The sequence below is a fragment of the Cricetulus griseus genome, chromosome 2 (assembly GCF_003668045.3).
Source record: "Cricetulus griseus strain 17A/GY chromosome 2, alternate assembly CriGri-PICRH-1.0, whole genome shotgun sequence".
In the NCBI taxonomy this organism is placed as follows: Eukaryota; Metazoa; Chordata; class Mammalia; order Rodentia; family Cricetidae; genus Cricetulus; species Cricetulus griseus.
Window position 1 is genome coordinate 64,252,926 of NC_048595.1, and position 16,856 is coordinate 64,269,781.

The following is a 16,856-nucleotide window of genomic DNA, read 5'->3' on the forward strand; positions in this document are numbered from 1 at the left end:
ATTCATGTTGTTGTTAAATTCTAACTTTAAAGCATGGTGATCTGATAAGATATGGGGGGTTATTTCAATTCTTTTGTATCTGTGGAGGTTTGCTTTGTTGCCAACTATGTGGTCAGTTTTAGAGAAGGTGGCATGTGGTGCTGAGAAGAAGGTAAATTGTTTTGTATTTGGGTGGAATGTTCCATAGATACCTGTTAAGTCCAATTGCACCATAACTTCTATTAGTTCCTTTCTTTCTTTGTTAAGTTTCTGTCTGGTGTTCCTGTCCAGTGGTGAGAGTGGGATGTTGAAGTCTCCCACTATAAGTGTGTGCGGTTTTGTGTGTGATTTGAGTTTTAGTAATGTTTCTTTTACAAACGTGGATGCCTTTATATTTGGGGCATAAATGTTCAGAATTGAGACTTCATCCTGATGGATTTCTCCTGTGATGAGTAGGAAGTGACCTCCTTCATCTCTTTTGATTGATTTTAGTTTAAAGTCCAATTTGTTGGATATTAGGTTTGCTACCCCTGCTTGTTTCCTGGATCCATTTGATTGGAAAATCTTTCCCCAACCTTTAATTCTTAGGTACCATCTGTCTTTGAAGTTAAGTTTCCTGTATGCAGCAGAAGGATGGATTCTGTCTTCTTACCAATTCTGCTAATCTGTGTCTTTTTATAGGCAAGTTAAGACCATTAATGTTGATGGAATGACCACTGATTATTCATTCTTATTTGTTTTTTATTTGGTGATGGTGGTGAAATTATGTGTAGGATTCTATCCCTTTTTCCTTTTGGCTGTTGGTAAAGTGGGATTATCTATTGTCTATATTTTTTTGGTTGTACTTAACTTTCTTGGGTTGCAGTTTTCCTTCCTCAACTTTCTGTAGGGCTGGATTGGTGGATATGTATTGTTTGAATATGGTTTTGTCATGGAATATCTTGTTTTCTCCATCTATATTGATTGAAAGCTTTGCTGGGTATAGTAGTCTGGGCTGGCATCCATGGTCTCTTAGCCAGGACCTTCTGGCTTTCAGAGTTTCCATGGCATTCAGGTGTAATTCTGATAGGTTTGCCTTTATAAGTTATTTGACCTTTTTCCTTTGCTGCTCTTAATTTTCTTTATTCTGTATGTTTGGTGTTTTGATTATTATGTGTGAAGGAGACCTTTTTTGGTTCAGTCTATTTGGTGTTCTGTAGGCTTCTTGTATTTTCATTGGCATCTTTAGGTTGGGAAACTTTTCTTCTATGACTTTGTTGAATATGTTTTCTGTGCTTTGAGTTGGATTTCTTCACCTTCTTCTATACCTATTATTCTTAGGTTTGGTCTTTTCACAGTATCCCACATTTCCTGGATATTTTGTGATAGGGATTTGTTGGACTTAAGGTTTTCTTTGGTTGATGAGTCTATTTCTGCTAGTGTATCTTCAACTCCTGAGATTCTCTCTTCCATCTCTTGTATTCTGTTGGTTGTGCTTACACCTGTAGTTCCTGATCTTTTACCCAGCTTTTCTATTTCCAGCATTTCCTCAGATTGTGCTTTCTTTATTGTCTCTATTTCAGTTTTTTGGTCTTGAACTGTTTCCTTTAGAGATTTGTTGATATCTTGTATTTTTTGGTTAGTTTTTTCTTCCATTTCTTTAAGGGATTTTCTCATGTCCTCTTTGAGGTCCTCTATCATTTTCATGAAGATGTTTTTAAGGTCATTCTCTTCTGGTTCATCTGCATTGTGATGTTCAGGTCTTGCTGGTGTATGGTTCCTAGTCTTGGTGGTGTTATATTGGGTTTTCTGTTGTTGAAAGTGCTTTTACATTGTCCTCTTCTCATCCTTTCTTCTGGTGGGTGTAGCAGGAGTCTCTTCCTCTCCTGGTGGGTATGGGACCAAGGTTCCCTTCTGTTGATGCAAACAGATCGAATACTCTGATGTCTGTCCTCTTCTCGTGAAAGAAGGTGGCACTGTTACCGGGGCCTCTGCAGGGTCCAGGTGTGTTGGATCCCACTGCCGAGTTCAGATCAGGTGAGCAGATCCCTGGCGTCAGATGTCGAAATAATAACTTTTATAGAAAGTTATTAATAACTATAGAAAGAAAATTTACTTACTGGCAATACTATTTTCACTCAATAATTTTTCACCAAATGATATTTAAATCTCTTAATACAGTCAAGTAAGGAAATAACAATCATTTCAAACAGGGTCAGTGTCAGGGACCAAAATATTTCCTGTTATGAAATGTCTTAAGGTACAGCCTCTGGTTTCAGTAAACAGAGCACCTGGGAGCTATGGCCCACTATTGTATTGCTAATTCGAGCAAGTCTGCTATTGTTTAGCATAGCCTCAGTGTAGGATGCCTCCTAGTTTGCATCTCTACAGGACTAAGCATTTGAATAGGCCTGCACCTGGGTGGGAAGGGCAGTTTGTAAGTTACAAGTGAGGACAGAGAGTTAGGAGCCATGGAGCAGAGAGGGGTCAGGAGGAGAGAAATGCCCTCCTTGTGGCCATGGAAACATGGTGAAGAAACAGCCAAGAAGATGCTAAATAAACAAGAGACCCTAGTTTTACAACATGGAACTGAGAGCTCTCTAAAGATGACAGATGACAAGATGCCTTTGTTTGGTCTTTATCGCCGTTTGGTTGCTAGGAGCTTTCAAGTCCACACTCTCCCACTTAAGGCTGAGACAGCCCGGGCCACGACAGGTCAGAACAATGGCTCATCAGGTAAAAGCACCTGCTGCTTCGGCCTGATGCTCTGATGATTTTGATTCTCTGGAACACATAATAGAAGGAGAGAACCAACTTCCAAAAGCTGCCCTCTGACCTCCACACACACTCACATATACATCATGCACACAGAATAGTAATAATAAATAAAAGGAAACTTAAAACAGAAAACACAGAAAGCCTCAGGGCTGGGATATAAACTCAGTGGTACTGCTCTTGCCTACCATGCAAGAGGCTAAGGTTTCAAGCTTCAGAACTGCAGAAACAAACAACAATTAAAGTTGAAAGAGAAAGGTAACAGGAAAGAGGAAAAAGCAGAGAGATGAAGAAAATAAGACATGTAAGAAAAAGACAAAATGATTTATGTGTATGAAAATGCCAAAATGAAATTATGATGTCAAATCTCAATTGTCACCTTGATAAGAAGATCCTCTGGGCATGACTGCCAGAGATTAGGCTCAGCTAAAGACCTACCCACTATGGTGCTCCATTCCCTGGGCTGGTTCCTGCACTGTGTAAAACAGGAAGTGAGCTCACCCAGGCAGTCATCACTCTGCTTCCTGATTACAGATGAAATGTGACCAGCTCCCTCGTGTCCCTCTGCAGTGACTCCCTCATCATCACTGACTTTAGCCTTCCACTGAGTCATAATAAACCTTTTCTTCTCCCTGAAGTCACAGTCATTAGAGTATTTAATTACAGCAATAGAGAAACATAACTTAGAAACCCTCCCACTGTGTACCAACTTAAAATAACAATAAAAATAAGACACAAAGAATTTGAGAGATGAAAGAAATAGAAAACATTATTAGTTTGACACATAAACTATACATTGCTTAGGCTACAACCCAATATTTTTTTAAATATATCATTAGTTCTGTAACTGCTTTTAGTGACCTATAAACCTTTAAAAACACAATTAGTCTACAATTTTCAGCACCCTTACCAAAACAATCACATTTAATAGAAAGAATGCCAAGTAAACAAAAGTTTCTGGTAAGCTGGAACTTACCGTAGTTTATACTATCCATTGACATGTAAAAGTCCAATTAAAATAAAACATCTATTGCAACCAAGTAAATTTTCTGATCACAAAACACCCATAAACTCTGTGGTGAATTAAGTTAGTCTTGTTTTTTTTAATCTACTCATTAGAGCTCTAGGCTAGGACTAGGAGAAATTGTGCATCTTACAGCAGTGATAATGTCTGAACTCTGTCCTCTTACACACTGACCCACTTTCCAAACTCCTGAGAACAATGTTTAGTAAGCAAGCAGACCAAACCAGACATCAGCTCAAACACCCTAGGGTATTTTCTCCACCGATTCATCTCTTTGAACTAAGAATTAAGAACCAGGACATGCACAACACAGCCCAGTGGTCAAGTGCTTGCCTAGAATGCAGAAGTTTAAATATAAACTGTGGGGGGAAAACATAGAACATTCTATAGCATATATTACATATATCAGTGAATGTACTCTAGAGTACACTAAGTAGGAAGGTCTTACCTTTGCAAATCCTACATTCTAATAACAAGTGATCTACATGGCAAACAGGATTGGCCCCTGAATCTGAGCATACTGACCATAAATAGGGATATATATAATGTAGAAACATTTGAAAATATTGAAGAGGACCTGGAAAAATGGGTCAGAGGTTGAGAGCACTGTCTGCTCTTCTAGAGGTCTGGGGTTCTATTCCCAGCACCATGTCACAACTGTCTGCAGTTCAGCTCCAGGGGAGCCAACACCTTCTTCTGTCCCCCTTAGACTATACATTCAGACCAAAACTCATACATGCAAAGTAATTTTTTTAAATCTCAAGAATAATTTTTAAATTATTAATTAAATTTTAATTTAATTCCACAATTACCTTTCTTCTTAGAAGTATTGATTTGACGACCACTGATTCTTTTTTTTTTTTTTTTTTTGGTTTTATTCAAGACAAGGTTTCTTTGTGTAACAACCCTGGATGTCCTGGAACTCACTTTGTATACCAGGGTAGCCTCGAACTCACTGAGATCTACCTGCCTCTGCCTCCCAAGTGCTGGAATTAAAGGCATGTGCCACCACTGCCTGGCAACAACTGATCCTGAATATAACCCTTTCATTACCTTCTTGGGAAAGAAAAATAATATTTATTCTCCTCAGTATGGAATTTCTAAGAGCTATGGGACATAACTGAAAGGGAAGCAACCAAGTCTCTGAGGAAGTGTGTATGATGAAACAAAGCTTGAGGAAATACAAACTATGTCTTCTTTCTTGCTGTACTTCCCACCAAACTTTACAGAATGGACAGGTATTTGTTAATGAACAACAAAGACATTTTAATCAACACAAGTACAAAAATATAATCATAAAAGTAAAAATTCTGTAAAAATGTGTTAAAGAACCAGAATTCTGACCGATGAAAGGAAAGGCAGTCAGAACAGCTAACATGAGCCCAGGATGGAGAGCCCTAGACTACATGGCAAGAACAGCTAACATGAACCCATAATGAAGAGCCCTAGACTACATGACAAGAACAGCTAACATGAACCCAGAATGAAGAGCCCTAGACTATATGGCACATTCTGATGCCATGGGGAGATGCTGGTACCTTTCAAACAAAATCTGTCTCACAAAAATATATCAAGCCTGGTGGTGATGCATGCCTGTACTCCCAGCACTCAGGAAGCAGAGGTAGGCAGATCTTTGTGAGTTCAAGGCCAGCCTGGTCTACAAAGAGAGTTCCAGGACAAGCTTCAAAGCTACATAGAGAAACCCTGTCACGAAAAAAAAGAAAAAAAAAAAAAGAAAGCATATCAATATTTTAGAAAAAAAAATGAGTCATACCTAGCTTACAATAGTCAATTTGATTAGAAACTTAAGTAATGTAATGTACAAAATTGTTAGAAAATGAAGTCACTAGAATTATTGTTTATAAATCCTAATTATCTTCCACCTATGTAAAATCATTCTATCTACTTAGAGTAAAAAAAGAAAAGAAAAATAATAACCTTTGAATACATTTTAAAATATTCTGTAATTGAGAATTATTAATTCAGTTGGTTTTTCACAACTGTTCCAAGTTTGAGAGTTATGCATACATTTGATGTAATTGGTACTTCCAGTTTGAAACTTCTAACAATGTCACTAAAATTACTTTCACTCATGATACATGGTAGGGCATAAACTTGCTACACATCAAATATGGCCCAATAAAGTCATTGCCATAGGGTTTTTATTTTTATCCTTACCATTACAAGTTCTTCTTGTAACTCACTGAAACTTTTTTCATTATATTGGAGTCTCTTTGAAAGATCTGTAATTACTTTCTTCTGTTCTTCGATCTCTTCATTTACTTTCTTGTTTTTGGAGAAATACTCTCTTTCTAATCTGGAAAGTTAAAAATGTCAGAGCAGGTTTTTCAAATGTACTTCTCTTTCACACAAATAGCTGATGTTCTATAAATCATGTTTACATGCCAAAAGTCTTTTTAATGCCAATTTTTTTCTTTTTCAAACTAAAAGGTTTATGCATTCTTGAATGAAAGGCTTGAAGGGAATAACTCTTCTCCTTTGATAGTAAGTATCTATACTGTGTCCAAGGTAATAGCAAGAGACTGGAATAGCACTGACAGGGCCTCACCATTATTTCTGATGAACAAAATCTACCCATCTCAATTCAGTCAGTTCAGAAACTGCTCAAGACTGATAAAAGTCAGTGGGGTAATATGTATGTTGCATGCTCATGAGTGTGCAAATGAACACACCTGTACATGCAGACACACACACACACACACACAGAGAGAGAGAGAGAGAGAGAGAGAGAGAGAGAGAGAGAGAGAGAGAGAGAGGCAACAGCAGGATATCAAGTGTTTCCCTTGAGACAGTCTCTTACTGACCCGAAGCACATTGTTTTTGGCTGGCCAGCCATGCCTGACTTCCTACCTGGATGATAAGTATTCCAACTCAGCCTCTCATGATTATAGATCATATGATCTTACTGACTGAGCCATCTCCTGAGCTCCCAAGAAAATTATCTTAAAATTAGTGATGCGGTTATTAACATACAACAGAAGTGAAGCAAATGTTTTTATCCCTCTAAGTAGAATTGATTTGGCATATGGAAAAATTCAAAAAGGAAAAAAATCAAAATGTTCATGAAACTATTTGAGGACATGTTTACTGCTCTAGTTGGAGGCATGATCTTGGGAGAGGCCTATAAATGAGGTGGACAAAAGTCTCATGCAAATCCACAGCTAAGCACTGAGCCATACTCCTGGAATCCAGTTGTAGAGAGGGAGGAGGGATGAGCAAAGGGGTCAAGACCTTGCTGGAGAAACCCACAGAAACAGCTTACCTGACCAAGTGAGAGCACACGGACCCAGTCATAAAGCTGGAGAACCAGCATTGGACCAAACCAAGCCTTTGAATGTGGGTGCCAATTAGGAGGCCTAGGCAGTCTATGGGGCCTCTGGCAGTGGAACCAATATTTATCCCTAGTGCACAAATGGACTTTGGGAGCCCATTTCCCATGGAGGGATTCTCTCTCAGCCCATATATACTGAGGAGGGCCTTGGCCCTCCCCAAGATGATGTGACAGACTTTGATGACTTCAGATGTAGACACTGAGTTTCCAGAGGAAACCACAAATCAAAAACAAAAGATCAAGAATCAAATGACTTCATACTTGCCCAACTCTTGAACTGAATAACCAGCTGACCTATGAAAAAGGGTGAAGACTAAGAGCCATTTTCAGACTGTGCCTACAAATCCCCCCTGATATATAACTTCTCCAAGAAGCTACTTTACGATGCAGCAAATCAAACAACAAGGGTCAAGAGATAAAAAATCAAAGGGCTTACAATGGAAGAAGTCAGAGGAATTCCTAGGAGGATGTTAAAGACTGGTCCTAGCACAAGTACACACAGGAAATCTGAAAAGCCAGATGGAGGAAACAGAAAGGCCCCAGAGGAATACCTTAGGGAAAACACACACACACACACACACACACACACACACACACACACACGATAGGACAGAATTTGGGGTCTGCTAGACTTTAGGAATATGTAGAGATTGGAGAGATATCTTAGTGTGAAGAGTGCTTGCTGCTCTTCAGTCTGGTCCCAGAGGTCCTGATGTCAGGTGGCTCATAACCATCAGTAACTCTTTGATACCCTATCCTAGCCTCCATAGGTATCCACATACACACAGACACAGACACACACACACACACACACACACACAAGTAAAAACTACAAAAATTAAGTTAAATCAAAAATAGACAGGCAGGAGTCTTCCTTCCCTTTCCGCCGACCCATCAGAGACTAGGTGAGTGACCCCCTGCTTTTACACAACTCCTGTCCAAACTGCCATTCACCCAGATCCCCCCAGGCTTGTCCCTGCTTGAAATAGACACGCCCAGGCAGGGAGGAGCTCCCTGAATCTGGGTACAGGCCACTCTTCCTTCCGTTTCCGGGGACCGATCCGCCAGGAGGTGAGTGATCCACCGCTCTTACCCAACTTCCTATCAAAGTCCCATCCACCCCGATCTCCCCGGGCCTGCTCCTGCTTAGGGTAGACCTGCCCAGGCAGTGAGGAACCCCCAGAGCCTGGAAACACCCCACTATTACTTCCTGTCCCGCCCACACACACCCGATCCCTATGGAGGCCTAACTCCTTCAGAGTGAGGAGACTACGAGGAGAGGCAAGACCATCCAGAGCTTCAGACATTGAATTCCTGGCCCACACACACTACTGCGTAACAAGAGGAGATAGAGAGACCCCACCTGCTCTCACTGGAAAAAGATATGGGAAGAAGACAGAATAAGAACTCGCTCAACAACAGAAAGACTAATATGACACCACCAGAATCTAGGGACTCAACTCCAGCAAGACCTGAAAAGCCCAACATAAGCATGAAGAAGAGATGGACCTCAAAAATTATCTCAGCAAGATGACAGAGACCTTCAAAGAGGAAACAAGAAAATCCCTTAAAGAAATAGAAGAAAAAGCAAGCAAAAAATTACACGAAATGGAGGAAAAGACAAACCAAAAAATTCAAGAAATAAACAAATCTCTTAAAGAATCTAAAGTAACCCAAGATAAAACAACCAAACAAGTGAAGGAAGCTCTTGAAACAGTTCAAAGCATGAAAGCTGAATTAGACACAATAAAAAAAACACAGAATGAGGCGATGCTGGATATGGAAAGACTGGATAAACGATCAGGAACTAAAAACGTGAGTATAACTAATAGAATCCAAGAGACAGAAGAGAGAATCTCAGCTATTGAAGACTCACTAGAGGATATACATTCATCAAACAAAGAAAACCTCAAGTCCAACAAATCCCTAACACAAAATATCCAGGAAATATGGGACACCATGAAAAGACCAAACCTAAGAATAATAGGTGTAGAAGAAGGTGAAGAAACACTGCTCAAAGGTACAGAAAACATATTCAACAAAATCATAGAAGAAAACTTCCCCAACCTACAGAAAGATATGCCTATGAAAGTACAAGAAGCTTACAGGACACCAAACAGACTGGACCACAAAAAGAAGTCCCCCCGACACCAAGTAACATATAAAGGCAAACCAATTAGAATCACACCCGACTTCTCAATGGAAACTCTGAAAGCCAGAAGGTCTTGGATAGATACCTACAAGCACTAAGGGAGCATGGATGTCAACCCAGACTACTGTACCCAGCAAAACTTTCAATCATTATAGATGGAGAAAACAAGATATTCCATGACAAAAACAGATTTAAACAATACATATCCACAAATCCAGCACTACAGAAGGTTCTGGAAGGAAAACTCCAACCCAAGGAACATAACTACATGCACAAAAACACAGGCAATAGATAATCCAATTTTGCCAAACACAAAAAGAAGCAGGAGGGCAAAATCCACACACAATGACACCAACAACAATAAATCCAAAACAAACAAGAACCAACGATCAATGGACATTAATATCCCTAAATGTCAATGGTCTTAACTTACCCATAAAAAGATATAGGCTAACAGAATGGATACGAAGACAGAATCCATCCTTCTGCTGTTTACAAGAAACTCACCTCAACTTCAAAGACAGGCGATACCTCAGAGTAAAAGGATGGGAAAAGATTTTCCAATCAAACGGCCTCAAGAAAGAAGCCGGTGTAGCAATCCTAATATCTAACAAATTGGACTTTAAACTAAAATCCCAGGGATGCAAGGATGGTTCAACATACAAAAAACCATCAATGTAATCCACCATATAAACAAACTGAAAAAGAAAAACCACATGATCATCTCACTAGATGCTGAAAAAGCCTTTGACAAAATCCAACATCCCTTCATGATAAAGATCTTGGAGAGAACAGGAATAACAGGAACATATCTAAACATGATAAATGCAATATACACCAAACCAATAGCCAACATCAAACTAAATGGAGAGAAACTCGAAGCGTTTCCTCTAAAATCAGGAACAAGACAAGGCTGTCCACTCTCTCCATACCTCTTCAATATTGTACTTGAAGTTCTAGCTAGAGCAATAAGACAAGAACAGGGGATCAAAGGGATACAATTTGGAAAGGACGAAGTCAAACTTTCACTATTTACAGATGACATGATAGTCTACATAAGTGACCCGAAAAACTCTACCAGGAAACTCCTACAGCTGATAAACACCTTCAGCAAGGTAGCAGGATACAAAATTAACTCAAAAAAATCTGTAGCCCTACTGTATACAGATGATAAACTCAATGAGAAAGAAATCATGGAAACATCACCTTTCACAATATCCACAAGCAACATAAAATATCTGGGGGTAACACTAACCAAAAAAGTGAAAGACCTGTACAATAAGAACTTTGAGACTTTAAAGAAAGAAATTAAAGAAGATACCAGAAAATGGAAAGATCTCCCATGCTCTTGGATAGGCAGAATTAACATAGTAAAAATGGCAATCCCACCAAAAGCAATCTACAGATTCAACGAAATCCCCATCAAAATCCCAACACAGTTTTTCACAGACATTTAAAGAACAATACTCAACTTTATATGGAAAAATTAAAAAAACCAGGATAGCCAAAACAACTCTTTACAATAAAAGATCTTCTGGAGGCATCACCATCCCTGACTTCAAGTTCTACTATAGAGCCATAGTTCTGAAAACTGCTTGGTATTGGCACAAGAATAGACAGATAGACCAATGGAATCGAATTGAAGACCCAGATATTAACCCACGCACCTACGAACACCTTATTTTTGACAAAAGTGCTAAATCTATACAATGGAAAAAAAGATAGCATCTTCAATAATTGGCACAATTGGATTCAGACATGCAGAAGATTGCAGATTGATCCATACCTGTCATCATGCACGAAACTTAAGTGCAAATGGATCAAAGATCTCTCCATAAATCCAGCCACACTGAATCTTCTAGAAGAGAAAGTGGGAATAACCCTTGAACAAATTGGCACAGGAGAACGATTCCTGAACATCACGCCAGAAGCACAGACACTGAGGTCTGCAATCAATAAATGGGACCTCCTGAAACTGAGAAGCTTCTGTAAGGCAAAGGACACAGTCAGTAAGACAAAACGACCACCCACAGAATGGGAAAAGATCTTCACCAGCCCCACATCTGACAGAGGACTGATTTCCAAAATATACAAGGAGCTCAAGAAGCTAGCCACCAAAACACCATACAATGAAATTAAAAAGTGGGGTGCAGAACTAAACAGAGATTTTTCAACAGAGGAATCTGAAATGGCTGAAAGACACTTAAGAAAGTGCTCAAAATCCTTGGCCATCAGAGAAATGCAACTCAAAACAACTCTGAGATACTACCTCACACCTGTCAGAATGGCTAAAATCAAAAATACCAATGACAACCTATGCTGGAGAGGATGCGGAGAAGAAGGAACACTCCTCCATTGCTGGTGGGAGTGTGAACTTGTAAGACCATTCTGGAAATCAGTATGGCAGTTGCTCAGAAAAATGGGAATCAATCTACCTCAAGATCCAGCCATTCTTCTCTTGGGTATATACCCAAATAGTGCATGTTCATACAACAAGGACATATGTTCAACCATGTTCATAGCAGCATTGTTTGTAATAGCCAGAACCTGGAAGCAACCTAGATGCCCCTCAACTGAAGAATGGAAAGAGAAAATGTGGTACATTTATACAATGGAGTACTACTCAGCAGAAAAAAGCAATGGAATCTTGAAATTCGCAGGCAAATGGATGGAACTAGAAGAAACCATCCTGAGTGAGGTAACCCAATCACAAAAAGACAAACATGGTATGTACTCACTCATATATGATTTTTAGACATAGAGCAAAGGTTTACCAGCCTATAATCCTCTTCACCAAAGAAACTAGAAATCATGAAGGACTCTAAGGGATAAATAGACCCCAGGAATGGGAAGTGGCATGAACTCCCGAGCTAATTGAGAGCATGAGGGTAGGGGAGAAGGTGCTGCCACAATAAGAGCACAAGAAGAAGAGTAGAGAAGAAATGGAGGAGCAGAGATATTGAGTTGGGGAAAGAATAGAGAAGAGAGAGTAGGATGAGAGATACCATATTAGAGGGAGCCACTATAGGTCCGAGAAGAGATCTGGAACTAGGGAGATCTCCAGAGACCTACAAGGATGACACGATCTGACAGTCCGGGCAGTGGAGGAGAGGATGGCCTAGAAGCCCTTCCCCTAGAATGAGATTGATGACTACTCTCTATGCTATCCTAGAGTCCTCATCCAGTGGCTGATGGAAGCAGAGACAGACATCCACAGAAATACACTGAGCTGAAATCTGGAACCTAGTTGAAGAGAGGGAGGAATGAAGAACGAAGGGGTCTGTACCAGGTTGGAGAAACCCACAGAAACAGTTGGCCTGAAAAAGGGAAAGCATATCGACCCCAGATGCTCTTTGGGAGGCCAGTACAAGACTGATCCAGCCCCCGATCATGGATGTCAATGGGGAGGCCCCTGCACTCCTGGGAGCCTCCGGAGGTGGACTGGCATTTTGCCCTGGTGTGGGGGGGGACTTTGAGAGCCCATCCCACTTGAAGGGATGCACTCTGTCTCTGGACACATGGAGAGGGGCCTAGGCCCAGCACAGGAAGATTTGGTGGACTATGTGGAGCCCCTGTTGGGGGCCCTACCCTGCCTGGGGAGTGGTGGGTGGATGGGGTGGGGGGTAGGTTGGAGGTGGGGGAGAAGGAATGGGGGTGAGGGGAGGGAGAGGGAGAGGGGACTTACATGTGAAACAAGCCTGTTCCCTAACTTGAATTAATAATAATAATAATAATAATAATAATAATAATAAGTAAAAAAAAAAATAGACCGGCAGCCAGGCATGGTGGGACACACCTTCAATCCCAGCACTAGGGAGGCAGAGGCAGGAGGATCTCTGTGAGTTTGAGGCCAGCCTGGCCTACATTGTAAGTTCCAGACCACCAAAAGCTACATAGAAAGACCTTATCTCAAATAATAAGAGAAAATAAAAATAAAAAGAATATTTCAACAACTGGTTAATCAAGCAAATTCATTGTGTGTGTGATAGAGTTGTTTAATCAGCCAGTAAGTGGTGGTGCACACCTTTAATCACAACGCTCAGGAGGCAGAGGCAGGCAAATCTCTGAATTTAAGGCCAGCCTTGTGTACAGAGTAAGCTCCAAGACAGCCCATGCCACACAGAGAGACCCTATTCCAAAATGAAAAAAAAAAAAAGTTACTTAACCACAAGCTAATCCCATTCATGAGGTAATAACGAACTGCTTTTTCATTTTTTGATTCGGCCAATGGCTCTCTCTTCCTGTACATAGTTTAAAGAGTAAAACAGTACTGCCAAAATCATGGAAAACAGTGATTTGATGCCTTTGTCCTTGACTTCCAGTTCTTTTCATGTATGGCATTTGCTTAATTTTTACTGCTGTTGCTTTGTTGGTTAACTTTATGTTTTAGTTGTTAAAAGATTGTATTTTATTGTAACTGGGCGTTGGTGGCACATGCCTTTAATCCCAGCACTCGGGAGGCAGAGGCAGAGGCAGGTGGATCTCTGTGAGTTCGAGGCCAACCTGGTCTACAGAGTGAGTGCCAGGATAGGCTCCAAAGCTACACAAGAAACCCTGTCTCGAAAAACAAAAACAAAAAAAAGAAGAAGAAAAGAAAAAGAAAGGCACTTCTAATTGTTGAGGAACACAAGAAATAAAATTTATATGCAGTCTATTCAATATCATATCTTTAAAGTCATTTTAAATTATATTTCAGTATGGACTGGATTTGAGGATTGCCATAATCTTTTCCCTACTATTACCTAACAATCAATTACATAACTGATTAAGATAAAACTATATTTAAAAACTCTAATCCAAAATCATTGAAAAGCTTCTCCTGCAAGTTTTAGATTTAAGGAAATTTTATAGCTAAGAAAATGTAGTAACAGAAATGTGGTATACTCAACCTAAAACAATTTCATACAGGGGCAGTTCAACTGTGAGTTAAAAATGCAGATGCATCACACATATCTTTTCTTGCCATCCAATGAAATCCTGGCAAAAAAACAACTTTAGCAGCCTTATCCAGGGACAGCGTCATGTGAGGTGAAGATGACTATGTATTCTGAGGTAGCCTTGGGGACTGACACTCCTGGACTCCATCTGGGCAGACGTAACCCTGGAAGCTAGGGACCTGGAGCTTATATTGTCCTGAAGGAGCTCTCCGACCACCACACCATCTCCTTACCAATGCCTGTCAGCCACTATGCCCTGGTCAACATGATCTGTCATGTGACCACTTTTCACAACAATGAAGACACTGCCCAGGAGCTACAGAACCAGATTCAGGTGGCCAGGCCAATTTAGTCAACAAGGGTTTGGCTTCTCCTATTCCACGAGTCACAGGGCAACACAAAGAATAGAAATGGGTTAATTTAAGTTATAATAGAGCTAGTGAGACAATCCTAAACTACAAGCCAAGCTTTCATTATTAATAAGTCTCCATGTCATTTTTTGTGAGCTGGTAGCCCAAAGAAAAATCTGTCTACAGCTCAGTGATTACTCATTGCTATTGCACAGAACCAAGTTCAGGTTCTAGCACTCACATGGTAGCTCATAACAACTCCAGTTCCTGGAAATCCAATGTCTTCTTCTGACTTCTATGGATACCAGATATACATGATTGTACATACATATATGCAAAATACTCATACAACATAAAATAGAATAAACCTTAAAAGTTTGTTTAAAGACACAGTTCAGTTATGACCCTTCCTTTGACTACAAACTATTGAGACAATGATCACAAGGAATCAGAATTTCTCTAAGAATCTCACCCTAAAAGGAAAATGCTGAATCTAGCCAAAGCAGAAACTGATCTCTCAGAAAGCAATTTCATATAGTGCTGGCAACTTGTCAGACTACCCGACAGGAAGGACTGTAGTCAAGACAGTGGTGATGGGAAGGACCACATCTTGATCAGACTACCTAGTTATAAATGCTCTTTGTCTGCTATTTAAATCTAACCCTGGGGATCCCAAAGATGGGCTGGGGAGCTATTAGACCCCTTTCTCCTTCTGCCCAATGAGGCCATGTTTAATAAACCCTTTCTCTGGCCTTTGCTATTATTACTTGTCTCTTTAAGTGGCCTACTGTGGATGGGTGACAAGACCTAGCTTCTTAGGGCTGCCAGGGCTCCGAACAACATGATAATAATTCCCTACTGAAACCCAGAGTCCAGGCTAATTTCTAGGGCAGTCATACTAAAGCATGTGATCCCAAGGCCTAGTAAATGACTGGTGGCCTGCAACCCTCCACTTCCCTGCTGTGGGTGTGGAGCCCTGCTGGCACATCGTACTGTGGCTAGAAAGCAGTTAGCAAAAGAGGAAAGCACCTTCCTTGCCAGTTGAAAGTGAGGCTCAGGCTTGCAATTTGTCTAGAATCATTTAGGTCCCAAAAGGAAAAGGATACCCTCCCTTTAAACTACCTCATTCCCACCCTCTAGGAAGAGATTCTTAGTGGACTACCTAAAGAAACAGGAAGTCAGGCTATAGAACAGTTATTCAAAACAACTTTCCCATTTCCCTATGAAGATAATTTCACCTAGGGACACTTATTAAGGTGTTGCTTGTCAGTGACTGGATTGTAGCAGGTGACATGCATCACAAAATGCAGGATGCTATTTTTAAACAATATCCAAATAGTCCAGGTCACCAAGATCCCCATTCTCAAAGACCAAAGGTATGACTCATAAAGACTGGGGCATTTGTGCACTTGAGCTAAGTTCCTCTAGAACACCAGGCAGTGGTGGTGAACACCTTTAATCACAGCACTTGGGAGGCAGAGGCAGGCAGATCTCTGTGAGTTTGAGACCAGCCTGGTCAACAAGAACAAGTTTCAGAACAGGCTCCAAAGCTACACAGAGAAACCCTGTCTGGAAAAAAAAAAGTCTTTCTATTTCTAATCCTGGGGGGGTGGTTAATAATGGAAACAAGACTAGATCTTTCCTATTGCCAAAGTTCAAGGATCAACAATACTATGGCAATGACTGGATCATGGGGTATTTCACTGGAACTCTGGGAAGTGAAAGACAGCATGCTGACCAAAAGTGATAGATGGCACATTTCACAGGTATATGAAATGGGTATATGTTCACATTACTCATAAAAACCTAAAAGGACATTCCCCAGGAGCCACAAACCTTGGCAACTGCAAACTCTGGCTCTGGCCTTCAACAAGGACTTGGAACAGTACCTCTGATAGATACTTACATCTATGGAAAGCTAAAAGTACATTATCTAAGCTCCTGTCTACCACAATGCCATAACAATGCATGTCTGGCCCATGGTAGTAAATGGTCAGGGTAAACAGTGGGTTCTCAAGCTCATGTCTCCTTTTCAATACATGGCTGCTGTCAGAAAACATCAAGTCTGTCTGTTCCAGGAATGAGGCACTGCAGTCAGGTCAGTGAGCTTATACAAACACATCATCACTATAGGCACAGGGTAGGGATTCCTGCTACTCTATAGCTCAGCGATTTCTGGCTCTCAGACTGTTATGGGTCCAAGCCCAGATTAGCCGGGGAAAATCAGACATGAGTGTTCACCTAATGGTCTTTCCATCCACTGCTATAACTGGTCTAAAATAGACTAAAATCTTTCTGTTGGGATGCT

The 16,856-nt window shown here is 40.5% G+C and overlaps 1 protein-coding gene across 2 annotated transcripts in view; it reads right to left on the minus strand.

The window, feature by feature from the left end:
• The window catches only part of LOC100756343 (coiled-coil domain-containing protein 171), a 332,880-nt gene that overhangs the window by 246,731 nt on the left and 69,293 nt on the right, over positions 1-16,856 (minus strand). For both annotated transcript variants that reach the window (XR_004768216.1, XM_035439823.1), the window contains exon 10: positions 5,936-6,074. Coding sequence is in view for 1 of the 2 variants with exons in the window: in XM_035439823.1 (XP_035295714.1) it covers positions 5,936-6,074 (139 nt within the window). In the remaining variant the exon portion in view is untranslated. The remainder of the gene's footprint in view (positions 1-5,935; positions 6,075-16,856) is intronic.